This window comes from Heterodontus francisci, chromosome 1 (genome assembly GCF_036365525.1).
Source record: "Heterodontus francisci isolate sHetFra1 chromosome 1, sHetFra1.hap1, whole genome shotgun sequence".
Lineage (NCBI taxonomy): Eukaryota > Metazoa > Chordata > Chondrichthyes > Heterodontiformes > Heterodontidae > Heterodontus > Heterodontus francisci.
The window spans coordinates 167,272,746-167,288,219 of record NC_090371.1 but is presented as its reverse complement, the minus strand read 5'-3'; the positions used below and the strand labels follow the sequence as shown (position 1 = coordinate 167,288,219).

Here is a 15,474-nt window from a genome sequence, read left to right as displayed (position 1 = left end):
CCACAAGGCAGTTACAGAGGATTATGGTTTGAATTACTTCAGCTATGAGAAACAACTATTACTTTAAATCAAAAGATGAATTAATCAATCATAAATGTAAGCTGGACAGGACACTAAGCCATAATGGAAGAGCTAGAAGGGATAATCGAAAACGCGATCAAAAGTTTCGGGAAGGAGTTAAAAAGAAGTGATTAAGGATAAGAATTCCAGACTGTAAGGCCAAGGCAGCTGCTACCTCTGTCACAAAATGGTGGGGTGAAGAGATGCACAAAAGATTAATCAGATACCTGAAGATTGTGGATTAAAGGCTGAAGGAGGTTATAGTGATAGAGTTAAATGGTACCATGAAGGGATCTTAAGATGAGGACAAAGAATTTGAATTTCTTGTATTAGTTAAGGAGGGAATATAGATGTTTGTATGAGGATGGTGGACAAGTAGAACTTAGTGCAGGACAGCATATGGGTGGTTGAATATTGGACAAGCTGAAGTTTACAGAAGGTAAAGAATGGGAGGCTGGCAAGGAGGACACTATAGAACAGAATCTTTGATGTGACAAAAGCATGGATAAAAGTTTCAGTGGCAATGGGGGTGAGGTGGACAGAGCTGAGCAATCTGGCACAGGTGTAAATAAGCAGTCTCGGTGATCGACAGAATGTGATGTTTGAAACTCAGCTCTAGGTTGAGCGGATACCCAAGATTTTACGCAGCCTGGTTGAGGATGAGCATATGAAATTTAATCTTACAACAACTAAATGCTGGAGTACAGCATTCTGTAGCAAGAAAAATTAACTTTGGGTGGATCTAATGCATAGAAAAGCAGTTAATTTAGTCCATAAGCTAATCAAAACTTAGTCTACAAGTACTAAACAACAATCCTGTACCAACCTTCAGGTGTTACAACTGAGCAAGACTCATTTCTAAACTTACTGCAAAAAATAAAATTACCTTGTATTCATCTGCAACAGAAAATACTGTTATGACTTTATTTGCAGCACAGACTGCAAGGTTAGCACCATCAGGCGAATAAGCAATAGCAGTCACCACTGCTAAATGACCCAAACTCAAAACGCAATCGCACTTTTGCAATGTAGTTCCTTGAATAGAATACAGGTGTACTTTGCCATCCTAATAGTAAAAGAAAACATGTATAACAGTTTGAAAATTATGAATTTATGAAATGTTTCCAGTAATGAGAAAACTGATAAAACTATTTATTTTTTAAAAAAGGCAGAAAGCAATGATACTGCACAGATCTCGCCGATGTCAGAACCTTGCCCATTACAAATAATTCACTACATTCTATTGTGCCATGGTGCATTTTCTTAACAGATGCACATCTATAAATGAACCAGAGTTGTTGTTTTTTTTTTTAAGTGTATCTGTTCAGTTAAAACTTAGAACCGACAAACTTTCACTGAGAAGATCAGGAAGGTACAGGAAGCCATTCAAGCGGAGGGAGAAAAATGGAATATAGTGGTAGTAAGACACAGTATAGTTAGGAGAATTGACACTATTCTCCACAGCAAAGGAGACCAAACAGCTCTATTGCCTGCCCAGTGGCAGGGTTTGGGACATCTGCTCAGGGCTGGTGAGGAACTTACAGTGGGAGGGGGAGCATCCAGTCGGCGTGGTCCATGTTGGTACGACGACATAGGCAGGACAAGGAAAGAGGTTCTGAATTGTCAGTATGAGAAATTAGGCACTAAATTAAGAAACAGAACCTCAAAAGGTAACAATCTCTGGATTATTACCTGAGCCATGTACAAATTGGCATAGGGCAAATAAGATTAGAAATTAATGCGTGGCTCAAAGACTGGTGTGGGAGATGTGGGTTCCGGTTCGTGGGGCACTGGCACCAGTACTGGGGAAAGTGGTGGCTGTCCCGTTGCGACAATCTACACCTGAACCGTGCTGGGGCCAGTGTTCTAGCGAGCCACATAACTAGGTGGTGGAGAGGGTTTTAAACTGAATAATGGGGGCAAGGGATCAAATTTGGGAAGATATGGTAAATCAAGGCCTAGAGACAAGGCAAGAGAGAAAGGTATTAATATGGGAAATGATAAACAGACTATGACAAGAAGGGACAGAGCGTACAAATCTAAGAGTAAATCAACAGATAAGGCTAGAGGTTACAAAAGTAATGAACAGACAAAACTAAAGACTCCGTATCTGAATGCACGTAGCATTCGAAACAAAACAGATGAACTGAGAGTGCAAATAGAAATAAATAAGTACGATCTCATAGCCATTACAGAGACATGGCTGCAGGTTGACATGGATTGGAACCTGAATATTGAAGGGTACATGGAATTGAGGAAGGACAGTAAATGAGGAAAAGGTGGAGGGGTGGCTCTGTTAATTAATGATGGTATCAGCGCAATAGAGAGGGATGACCCAAGTTCAGGAAACCAGGATGTAGAAGCAGTTTGGGTAGAGATGAGAAATAATAAAGGCTCTGGTTTCCTCCCACATGCCAAAGACTTGCGCGTTGATAGGTAATTTGGCCATTGTAAATTGCCCCTAGCGTAGGTAGGTGGTAGGAGAATTGTGGGAATGTGAGAGGGAAATGGGATTAATGTAGGATTAGTATAAATGGGTGTTTGATGGTCAGCACAGACTCGGTGGGGCGAAGGGCCTGTTTCAGTGCTGTATCTCTCTACGACTATGAAAAACTAACGGGGCTAATGGCTGACAAGCCTCCTGGGCCTGATGGCCTGCATCCTAGAGTTTTAAAAGCAGCTGCAGAGATAGCCGTGACATTAGTTGTCATTTTCCAAAATTCCCTGGACTCTGGAAAGGTCCCAATGGATTGCAAAACCGCAAAATGTAACACCTCTATTCAAGGGTGGATAAAGAGGAACCAGTCGAGTATTTGGATTTCCAAAAGGCATTCGATAAAGGTGTCACATAAAAAGGTTGCTACACAAGATACAAACTCATGATGTTGGGAATATTTTAGCATGGATCGAGGATTGGCTAATAGGAAACAGATAAAAAGGTCATTTTCAGGTTGTCAAACTGTAAAAACAGGGATCAGTGCTGGGGCCTCAACTATTTACCTACTATAATTTTTGACGTGGATGAAGGGATGAGTGTATTGTAGCCAAATTTGATGATATAAAGATAGGTAGGAAAGCAAGCTGTGAGGAAGACGCAAAGTCTGCAAAGGGATATAGATAGGTTAAGTGAGTGGGAAAATTTTGGCAGATGGAGTATTCTTTCTTTTTCTTTTCTTTTTCTTTTGGGCCTCCTTATCTCGAGAGACAATGGATACGCGCCTGGAGGTGGTCAGTGGTTTGTGAAGCAGCGCCTGGAGTGGCTATAAAGGCCAATTCTGGAGTGACAGGCTCTTCCACAGGTGCTGCAGAGAAATTTGTTTGTTGGGGCTGTTGCACAGTTGGCTTTCCCCTTGCGCCTCTGTCTTTTTTCCTGCCAACTACTAAGTCTCTTCGACTCGCCACAATTTAGCCCTGTCTTTATGGCTGCCCGCCAGCTCTGGCGAATGCTGGCAACTGACTCCCACGACTTGTGATCAATGTCACACGATTTCATGTCGCGTTTGCAGACGTCTTTATAACGGAGACATAGACGGCCGGTGGGTCTGATACCAGTGGCGAGCTCGCTGTACAATGTGTCTTTGGGGATCCTGCCATCTTCCATGCGGCTCACATGGCCAAGCCATCTCAAGCGCCGCTGACTCAGTAGTGTGTATAAGCTGGGGGTGTTGGCCGCTTCAAGGACTTCTGTGTTGGAGATATAGTCCTGCCACCTGATGCCAAGTATTCTCCGAAGGCAGCGAAGATGGAATGAATTGAGACGTCGCTCTTGGCTGGCATACGTTGTCCAGGCCTCGCTGCCGTAGAGCAAGGTACTGAGGACACAGGCCCGATACACTCGGACTTTTGTGTTCCGTGTCAGTGCGCCATTTTCCCACACTCTCTTGGCCAGTCTGGACATAGCAGTGGAAGCCTTTCCCATGCGCTTGTTGATTTCTGCATCTAGAGACAGGTTACTGGTGATAGTTGAGCCTAGGTAGGTGAACTCTTGAACCACTTCCAGAGCGTGGTCGCCAATATTGATGGATGGAGCATTTCTGACATCCTGCCCCATGATGTTCGTTTTCTTGAGGCTGATGGTTAGGCCAAATTCATTGCAGGCAGACGCAAACCTGTTGATGAGACTCTGCAGGCATTCTTCAGTGTGAGATGTTAAAGCAGCATCGTCAGCAAAGAGGAGTTCTCTGATGAGGACTTTCCGTACTTTGGACTTCGCTCTTAGACGGGCAAGGTTGAACAACCTGCCCCCTGATCTTGTGTGGAGGAAAATTCCTTCTTCAGAGGATTTGAACGCATGTGAAAGCAGCAGGGAGAAGAAAATCCCAAAAAGTGTGGGTGCGAGAACACAGCCCTGTTTCACACCACTCAGGATAGGAAAGGGCTCTGATGAGGAGCCACCATGTTGAATTGTGCCTTTCATATTGTCATGGAATGAGGTGATGATACTTAGTAGCTTTGGTGGACATCCGATCTTTTCTAGTAGTCTGAAGAGACCACGTCTGCTGACGAGGTCAAAGGCTTTGGTGAGATCAATGAAAGCAATGTAGAGGGGCATCTGTTGTTCACGGCATTTCTCCTGTATCTGACGAAGGGAGAACAGCATGTCAATAGTCGATCTCTCTGCACGAAAGCCACACTGTGCCTCAGGGTAGACGCGCTCGGCCAGCTTCTGGAGCCTGTTCAGAGCGACTCGAGCAAAGACTTTCCCCACTATGCTGAGCAGGGAGATTCCACGGTAGTTGTTGCAGTCACGGCGGTCACCTTTGTTTTTATAGAGGGTGATGATGTTGGCATCGCGCATGTCCTGGGGTACTGCTCCCTCGTCCCAGCACAGGCATAGCAGTTCATGTAGTGCTGAGAGTATAGCAGGCTTGGCACTCTTGATTATTTCAGGGGTAATGCTGTCCTTCCCAGGGGCTTTTCCGCTGGCTAGGGAATCAATGGCATCACTGAGTTCCGATTTGGATATAATGTATAATGTAGGAAAATATGAGGTTGTCCACTTGTGGAAAGAATAGAAAATCAGATTATTTAAATGGAGAGACCCTGCAGAATGCTGCAGTACAGAGGTATCTGGATGTCCTTGTACATGAATCAAAAAGTTGGCATGCAGGTACAGCAAGTAATTAGGAAAACAAATAGAATGTTGGCCTTTATTGCTAACACTGTACAGGGTGTGGACGAGACCACACCTAGAGTACTGCAGAGTGTTTTGGTCACTTTAAGGAGGGATATACTTGCATTGGAGGCAGTTCAGAGAAGATTCACTAGATTGATTCCTGGGATGAAGGGGCTGGCTTATGAGAAAAGGTTGAGCAGGTTGGGCCTCTCCCATTGAAGTTTAGAAGAATGAGAGGTGATCTTATTAAAACATAAGATTTTCAAGGAGCTTGACAAGGTAGATGCTGAAAAGATGTCTCCTCTCGTGGGGGAAGCAAGAACTAGGGGGCACAGTTTCAAAATAAGGGGCCTCCCGTTTAAGTAAAAAAGATGAGGAATTTCTTCTGAGGGTCATCAATCTTTGGTCCCTACCTCAGAGAGCAGTGGAGGCCGAGTCATTGAATAGATTCAATGCTGAGCTAGACAGATTTTTAATGGTTATTGTTGGGAGAGGGTGGGAGGGGTGGGGTAAGGGGGTGACAGGCAGGAAATGAGAGTTAAGGCCACAATCAGATCAGCCATGATCTTACTGAATGGCAGAGCAGGTTCGAGGGTCCAAATGGCCTTCTCCTGCTCCCATTTGTTACTTTCATAATAATATTCACTGAAAACTAAAGCAGATATATCAATATAAAATGTCTTAGGAAAATTAGAACTTCAGTAAACTATTACAAGCATATTAATCCAACTATATAGAATTTTTTTTTATATATGGTACACATTTAAAAATATTCAAGTTTATTGAGAATGCACAGCTAATGAATATTCCGGCACAATTAAAGTGCAAATAAACAAGTAACAAGTTTCTATTACTTAGCTAAAATAAGTTAAAACTAAATTTCAAATACTTTCTCAACAGAGATAAAAAGACATTATCTTACATTTCCTCCCACTGCTACAGTTACTCCTCCAGGATGAACTGCTACGCATTCCGGTTCATAATCAAGTTTCTCAATTGTAAAAACCTTCTTCTTGTTCTGTAGCAGTACAATCTGAACAGACGAGTATATTTAGTACCCTCTTTTATACAAGTTCTTGCTTGCACATTGAACATTAACTCAGATTTTAAGAGTCAGAAGCTAATTGATCAATTTTAATTAGACCAGCTAGAAATTATTGGCTAATAAAGCTGCTTTTGCGCCCTGTTCCACTGAACTGGAGGCAGAACAATGTTGTAATTAGTATGCATTTTACATTTTATGGATGCAAGATCTATCGTGTGTGATGGTCACAAATGACTGCAGTTCCACATTCTGCCTACTATAATTGGATTTTGTGCTTAAAATGAAAAGCTTGAACATTTCAGCCCTATATCCAATTTAAAAAAACTAAGAAATTACACTTTTAAATATAATGAGATGCAATTACACATTACAAGCACTTAAGACTAAGCTAATCAATCTGAAAAAATAAAATCTTTTTTTAAAAAACATGCTGTTATACATTAGATGTAATGCTTTACATTTTTTCAAAACTGCATATTATCCAGAAGTAGGCAATATTTAAAAAAGATTACCTGCCCAATGCAACTGACCACTGTACAGCCATTAGGACCCACTGCTACTTTCTTAGGTTGGGTATCCATCTTTACTGTGTCTTGGGCTCTATAAATGATATGCAGTGAGAACGCTGTCATATAGCAATATTGCTCTATATGTTCCAACATGACATCATCTCATCAGCATGTCTAAAGTGAATAAAAACCTTAGGGGCAAAATTTGACAATGGGCACAGGGATTGTGTTGTGCAATTAACCCACATCCGTTACTTTCAATGCAGGCAACACTCCCACTTTGTGCTGCCTGCTCACTTCGATAATTTCAGCATTCATCCAACACTAACCATGCTATTGATTGCCTGGATGCATCAGCAGAGGACCAATATCATGAGTAGCTAGCACCACTTAAATCTGAAATAAAAAAACAAATGCTGGAAATACCCAGCAGGTCTGGCAGCATCAGTGGCGAGAGGTACAGAGTTAACATTTCAGGTCTGTGATCTTTCATCAGAACTGGGAAAATTTAGAAATGTAATAGGTTTTGGGCAAGTGAAAAGGATTAGGGTGGGAAGAAAAGTGAAGCTCTGTGATAGGGTGGAGGGCAAGGGAGATTAAATGACTATTTCATGGTGCAAGGCCAAAGGAAGTGGTAGTGGGACAAATAAAACAAAAAAAGATGTGGCTAGAGGAAGCGTGAATGGCAAGATGGCATCCATTCAAACGCAAAGTAAAGGAAATGAGAGAGAAATAAGGGGGAAAAAACTAAACCATCCAAGAAACACAAAATAAAATGTGGGCAGAGTTTATGGCCTAAAATTGCTGATCTCAATATTCAGTCCAGAAGGTTGTAAAGTGCCCACTCAAAAGATGTGGTGCTGTTCCTTGAGCTTCACGAACACTGTAGCAGGCCAATGACAGAAAAGTCAGAGTGGAAGCAAGGTAGAGAATTAAAGTGACAGGCAACAGGAAGCTCAGGGTAATGCCTGGGGATGGACGAAGGTGTTCGCAAAGCAGTTGTCCAGTCTGCACTTACTCTCCCCAATGTAGAGGAGATCACGTCATGAGCAGCGAATACAGTATACTAAACTGAAAGTACATTTAAATTGCTGTTTCACTTGGAAGGAGTGTTTGGGGACCTTGGACAGTGAGAAGGAAGGAGGTAAAAGGGCAGCTTCTGCATCTCCTGTACTGGCACAGAAAGGTGTTGTAGGAAAGGGATGGGGTATTGGAGGTGACTGAGGAGTGGACCAAGGTGTGGGGGAGGGAACAGTCCCTTCGGAATGCTGAAAGGGAAGGGAAAGATATGCTTGTCCACCTCCAGTGTGATGCTACCACAAGAAGAATCCAATGAATATGAGGGTTGGTGGGTTGGAAAGTGAGAACAAGGGGAACCCTATGTGGTTCTGCGAGGGAGGGGAAGGGGTGAGAGCAGAAGTGCATGTAATATAATGGATATAGATGAGAGCGCTGTCAAACATAGTGGGGTGAATCCACAGTTGAGAAAGGAAGACACGTAGGAAGTGCTAGTATGGATGGTTGCATCATTTGAACAGATGTGGCAGAGAAACTGGGAGCATGGAGTCAAGACTTTACAGGAAGCGGGTTGTGAGGAAGAGTAGTCAAGATAGATGTGGGGGTCAGTGGGCTATAATGAATATTGATTGATGACTTACTTTTTCCATTTCTGGGAAGAAGCCAAGGAAGGGAAGGGAAGACTTAAGGCTAGCCTGCACCTCTTTTAAGAGGTGTAATGTGGCAGATGCAGGTGCAGGCAGTCATGCAGGAAGTGAATCTGACCTGGCAGCATTGAGAGAGTGGGCTCCAAGGTTTTTGGACACTGCACTGAAAGCCTTGGTGGAGGAAGTGTAAAGGTGGAGAAATGTTATGTACCTCCAGACACGCATTCAGAGAGCCGTGGAAGCAGATAGCAGTGGATTCAATACGTAGAGTCAGTCAAGCCCAGAGAACCTGGATGCAGTGCCACAAAAAGCTCAATGGCCTCGGACACTGCTCAATTTACCAAAACCCCCTGCCCACCAGACCCACTCACTTAACAATCTTTTTCGACCAGGACTCATACCTCACATTCATACGCTCCACTACAACCTCAACACTCTTATCACTGCTGAAAGGCTCACCATCTCACAGCTTGCTATTCAATCATAATAGTTACATCACTCACTGACACACTTCCCTCTCTTGTACGACAAGGTGGCGCACAACTGGAGACAGCAGGAGCTAACCGGAGGGGGGAAGGCAAGTTGCACATCCGAACCTCTGTGAAGGAGATTGTGCTGGCCATTAATGGGATGGTCATTTGCTGAGGCTGTGGCCAATGGAGGGGCGAAACCAAAGATGACCATATCGTTCCTAATGAACCTCCTTGCATCCCACCTCCCCCCATCCAACATACTCATCTGATTTCAAACTGCAGGTGGCGTAAGCACTTACCTCTTACTGCCCTGCATCCCCCACCCCCCCAATTTCACACCACAACCTTACTCTTGTGCCTTTCCTCTTTCAGATAGCCAAGTAGTGCAACCTGGCAAGGCAATGGAGGAACAGCAAGACAACAGTGAAGACTTGGTTCATGGGGAATTGCAGTTGCTGCTATCAACTCGCAGGAGTTCTTCACTGACAGCCCAGCCAGAAAGGGGGTGTCTAGGTTACCTCCTCCCTTCCTCAATTCCTGAGGCATGCCCTGGGGGAATGACAGTGGCTGCATGGAGCAGGAGATTGCTGTCTCCTCAGAATGACAGCATGCATCCTGACTCAGCCAGCCAGCTTAAACCGCTGCTTCTCATGCCAAAATAGTGCAGTTAACATCTGGGCCTTCTAGGCCTACAGCTGCTCAAGGTCATCCTCCAAGACCATCTGCAGTCTCTACACTGCAAGACAGCAGCCTTCCACCAGCTATGCTGTAGCATTGGAGTGGCACTACACTGGTATAGCATTGGAATGACACTAGGACAGGCAAAGGCACACAGAGGGAAGGTAGTAAGAGAATACACAAGGGTAATTAGTTAATTTTTGTATGCAGCATAGTATGATTTCATTCAAAAATTTGGTTCGGAATGTTTATTTTATGGTAGCTCTCATTTTTGCCTTGTGGCTGAGCGTACACTGTAATAGGAGTGACAGAGGGAGGGCAAGGTGTGAGATTGTTAGTGAATGGAAACTGGGGCTGCAATTACTGGTTTTGCACTCGCATGAGTTCTTCACAGACAACCTGGGAAGAAAGGGTCTGTCCAGATTGCCTCCTCCCTTCCTCTTCATTCTTTTCCTTCTCATGCTCTTGCTCCTCAGCTGGTTGCCATGTAGTTGGTGGCAAGGGCTGTCCTCATAACGGAGATGCTATGCAACATGCAGCAGAACATGAATCTTGACAACTGCTCTTCAAAGTACTCCAAGGCTCCCCCAGAGTGATGTTTCAGCATGCCAATGGTCTGCTCCATCACATTTCATGTGGCTGTACTGCTTTCATTGTATACAATGTAGATTACACACCAAAATCATGAACCATGTCGCCCAGTCACCATCCATTGACTTTCCATGGTTGCTGTGCAAGCTGCCTGAGCTGACTGCTACAGAATGAAGGAATCATGACTGCTGTCAGGATACTGGACACTGATCTGCATGACTTACTGCCCAAGACCTTGAGGGTGATGTTCCCCATAAGCTGTGTGGGTGCACGGCCATGTAACAATTGAGGAGTTACCACACAGAGGACAAGCAGGCTGCACACAAGAAACGGCACCTTGAAGATGAGCGCATGTGCAACCACGTAACAATCTTAAAAGTAACCACCCAGTGAAACAAACAGGCCATGCACAGTGAAGGGAAATTAGAGGGAGCATTGGTTGAGGGAGTGGAATCCCTTTTGGTTCCAGGATATGACAGTTGACATGTGGCAGCAAAGTGATGTGCGTGCAGTCACCTTGCATGATGGGGAAACCTACAATCCTTACTGTAACACAAATGTCTCATACATTGTTCTTCGCTGTGGTTCAGGTAGTAGAATTGCTCCTTGACCAGCCTGTGCGGTAATGGCCTCCTGCTCAAAGCCCTCCTCACACTTACAGCAGTTTATCCTATTCTGCATGCCCTCTGCTCTCTACAAATATTGTATTCCAAATGTCGACTACAGCACCCGTGTCTGGTGAGGAGAGTGTGACTGTCCTTGACATCAAGGCAGCATTTGACAGAGTATGGCATCAAGAAGCCCTAGCAAAAGTGGAGTCAATGGGAATCAGGGGAAACTCTCTGCTGGTTGGAGTCATACCTAGAGCAAAGGAAGATGGTTGCGGTTGTTGGAGGTCAATCATCTCAGCTCCAGGACATCACTGCAGGAGTTCCTCAGGGTAGTGTCCTAGACCCAACCATCTTCAGCTGCTTCAATAATCTTCCTTCAATCATAAATCAGAAGTAGGGATGTTCACTGATGATTGCACAATGTTCAGCACCATTCACAACTCCTCAGAACTGAAACAGTCCCTGCAGAAATGCAGCAAGACCTGGACAATATCCAGGCTTGAGCCGATTAGTGGCAAGTAACATTTGTGCCACACATGTGCCGGGCAACGACTATCTCAAACAAGACAGAACATAACTATCTCCCCCTTGACATTCAATGGCATTACGATCACTGAAGCCCTCAATATAAACATCCTGGGGGTTACCTTTGACCAGAAACTGAACTGGAGTAGCTATATAAATACCACAGCTATAAGAGCAGGTCAGAGGCTAGGAATCCTGCGGCGCATAACTCATCTCCTGACTCCCCAAAGCCTGTCAATCATCTACAAAGCACAAGTCAGGAGTGTGATGGAATACTCTCCACTTGCCTGGATGGTCGCAGCTCCAACAACACTCAAGAAACTTGACACCATCCAGGACAAAGCAGCCCATTTGATTGTCACCCCATCCACCACCTTCAACATTCACTCCCTCCATCACTGATGCACAGTGGCAGCAGTGTGACCATCTACAGGATGCACTACAGCAACGCCCCAAGGCTCCTTGGACAGCACTTACCAAACGCGCGATCTCTACCACTTAGAAGGACAAGAGCAGGAGATGCATGGGAACACCACCACCTGCAAGTTCCCCTCCAAGTCACACACCATCCTGACTTGGTGTATATCACCATTCCTTCACTGTCGTTGGGTCAAAATCCTGGAACTCCCTTCGGAACAGCACTGTGGGTCTACCTATCCCACATGGACTGCAGAGGTTCAAGGTGGCGGCTCACCACCACCTTCTCTAGGGCAATTATGGATGGGCAATAAATGCTGTCCTAGCCAGCGACACCTACATCCCATGAATAAAAAAAAATGCTTTGTGCAGAAGCCTTGAATTGAGCAAAAACTCCTTCAGCACCTGCCACACCACTCCCTGTAGACTTCAGCAATTTAAAACTATAGAAAGCAAACACCTGTAGAATCAAAGCAACAGAAATCAACCAGCAACTAATCTAAGCAGTTGACGATCCAATTAAATAGCACTAACTCGGGGCGGTCCTTACTGCTGAACATGCTCCAAAATGGCACCTGCAGCTTCAAATCAGTGTTGGCGAGCTGCCTGTTCTGCATACTTCAAGCAGACTAACACTCACCAATATGGCAACCAGCACGATTTGCATGCACCATGGATGCCATTTTGAAGCTCTAAGGGCACTAGGTGCCCAAAAAACAGGCACAAACAATACCAATTGCTCACACTTGACTTTTAAGAATATTAAGCACACACTTTGGAGTGAACAGATTGCATTATTTTTCTTCATCCTCTCTGCAGCCTGTGACATAGTCACCTATACCATTCACCTCCAAAGCCTCTTTTGTTAACCAGCTCTGTAGAACTTCCCTTCCTTTTTAAGCCCAATCATTTCCACCAATGGCTTCCCTTGCCACCTGGGCACTGTAAACCCTGGATCCTCAAGGATTTATCTTTGGTTTCCTCTTCTACATACTGTGCCTTGGTTCTATCATGCGCAAAAGTGAGATTGGTTTTCTCATCTACCACACTCAATCCTGCACTGCCTGAGAGGTCAGACTGATCATCCAATATCCAGTGTTTGCTAAATCTTAAATCTCCTCTAACTAAACATGAGGAAGACTGCAGTTATTGTTACTGGCTCCACCACAAACTCCTCTCCCTTGCTGCTAACTCCATTCCCCATCCCTGGCCTGCAGCAGACTATCTGCAACAACGACATTCTGCTTGACCCAAAGATGATTTTCTAACACCATACTCTATACCAAGGGTGTTAACCAAGTGCAAGTAATTCTTAAGGAGACCCCTTGAGTCATAAAATAACACAACTCAGCAAAATTTCAGATTTTTTTTAAAAACAGGAAATACACTAGAAGACAATAAAACACGGACAATGTAAATGGCATCTTACTTGTACTCCTTCTTGATCAAATCTGCGAAACGCACAGTATCATCCATACCACAACTGACAAGTTCGCTTGAGTCATTGATCACCATAGATGATACCAGGTTGGTATGTCCTTTCCCTGCAAAAGCATCATTCTCTCCAGTTGGAGCATCCCAATAATGTGAGATCTTATTAGTTAAGGAAATGTAAAGCAGAAACTTTTCCAAATGCATTCAAAAACTTTGTTAGACACCTGAAGGGAAGGGTACCATTTGAGTGTAGTGTTTCTGGATTGGTTCCAAGTTAAATAACACCAAGTTTGTGGATACATTTTTTAAAAATGTGCAATAATTCACAAAACAAAGTGTATTCAGTAGAACACCAATGTCATATTTTACATCTTAGATCATCTTTTTTCTCCACTGAAAGGTTTTGGGAATGAGTTGTATTTAAGTGTTGTGTTTCAAAACAGTGAAATCACAAAGGTTGGGGAAAAAAGCCACAGGTTGCTGGCATTAATGTGTTCACAAGTCAGCTGAGTCAGTGTGTGCAAGAAATAGCTGGTTTTATTGACTGGCCTACTGGTGAATCACCGATCAGGGAAGGAGTCAGAAGCACAGGCTTCCCACTGGCTGGGTACACAGAAAAGGGACAAAACATCAAGCAGCAGTGTCTGAGGAGGAAACTTGCTCATCGAGCCCTGAGCCAGTCAGGTCCAGGAAAAAATGCAAGTCTGCTAGTAGAGGTAGCAAAGCATAACTATTATTTTTCTTATTTTCAAAAAGTTCAATCATTAGTTGAATCAAGCCAAGATTTGATTACATCTGTTACTTTGCATTCAATTGCTGTTTCCAAAATAAGCTGCTTAACTATTTGTATATAGCCTGGTCTCCCTGTTCCTTCATAATCACTGGGTCAATATCCTGGAATTCCCTACCGGATACAATCATCATAAGCACTGCAGTGGTTCAAAGAGAACGACCATCACCATCTCCTCAGGGCAATTAGGAAGGGGAATAAATGGGACTTTGCCAGCATGCCAATAACCCAATAACATTTAAAAAAAAGTCTGCCTTTAAAAAGATAAGTGCGCCCATGTGAAATATGAAGTTCGGTTCAGACTACGAGAGAATCCTATTTTTAGGCTCCTGGGTTACGCCATTGTATAATTACATCTTACGGGAATGGCAAGCACTGTTACACCCAACAGAATAATGAAGACCTGAAACTTTACCATTAAAACATTATCCTGATAACACTGATCCACAGCAGTATCGTGCAGAAGGTTAAAATGCTGTTAATGAGCATACCCAGTGAAAATTTAAAAACAAAAAAGATAAGCAATGGGGATCATTCCTGAAGGCCATTTTCACTGAAGTTTGAAATGGCCCATATTTCCAACCTACAGTCAATAAGATTCAGAGACTATTACACAATAAAGTTAACTCAAATTCTTTCAAAAAGGGCATGTATAATTCTCATTAAATTTATATACCAAGTATCTAACTACAGAGGGGGCTAATATTTCAATTTTTAGGCGATTAGGTTTTGAAGTAGAGCTATAAATCTTAATGCTTTGGTACAGAAGCAAGCATAAAATACATATTATATTGCCTAAATAAAGCAATACACAAAATATCAACTTAGATAATTAAAGTCTAAATGGGATGAGAGCAAGGTAAGTAAAGGACGTGCTTTTTCTCTAAAATCGAGCTCCTTTTAGGAAAAAGATTCTCATGATTGTTTAACAAATGTCAATTCCTAAAATAGGTTCAATAAGTAACGTGTACAAACTGATATATATATATATGTAAGCTTCATCTGATTAAAGCTAAGGATAGTTGTGTAAAATAAATGAGGAATTGCAAAATATAAACAAACTGCTGGAAACACTCAGGTCAGGCAGCATCAGTGGAGAGAAACAAACAGTTTAGTTCTGATGAAAGGTTATTGACCTGAAATCTTAACCCAGATACTACCAGATTTTCAGCATCTACAGTACTTTGCTTCTGTATGAAGATATACAAAAATTGGCAACTTTAATGAAGAACTGAAAATGCAGATATTTCTTAAAAACAGCCATACAAAGGTGGAGGACTTGAGAAAAATAAGGAAGCGGAATTGTTTTATCTAGCAGGTTCTAACCTACACAGATTAACATTTTTGCAATTACCTGAAACATTCAGTCTGGTTGAGAGAACTTAGATATGCACTGCAAAAAGGATATTGATATGGCCATCATAGCTGCCTGAGTAGATGGAACACTTCCCATCAATAGTGTGGACATTCAAGGACTGAACTGACTTGCTGTGTCCCTATAAAATAAAACAACATGATCAAAACATTTTTGGACACATGGAAAAAATTAATGTGGTTGATT

General features: G+C 43.2%; 1 protein-coding gene across 1 annotated transcript in view; it reads right to left on the bottom strand.

Annotated features, from left to right (window-relative positions):
- The window catches only part of wdr1 (WD repeat domain 1), a 78,176-nt gene that overhangs the window by 6,403 nt on the left and 56,299 nt on the right, over window positions 1–15,474 (bottom strand). The window contains exons 9-13 of the mRNA XM_068038069.1: window positions 15,322–15,409; window positions 13,119–13,275; window positions 6,734–6,821; window positions 6,099–6,209; window positions 947–1,126 (exon numbers count right to left, since the gene is read on the bottom strand). Coding sequence (XP_067894170.1) covers window positions 947–1,126; window positions 6,099–6,209; window positions 6,734–6,821; window positions 13,119–13,275; window positions 15,322–15,409 — 624 coding nt within the window. The remainder of the gene's footprint in view (window positions 1–946; window positions 1,127–6,098; window positions 6,210–6,733; window positions 6,822–13,118; window positions 13,276–15,321; window positions 15,410–15,474) is intronic.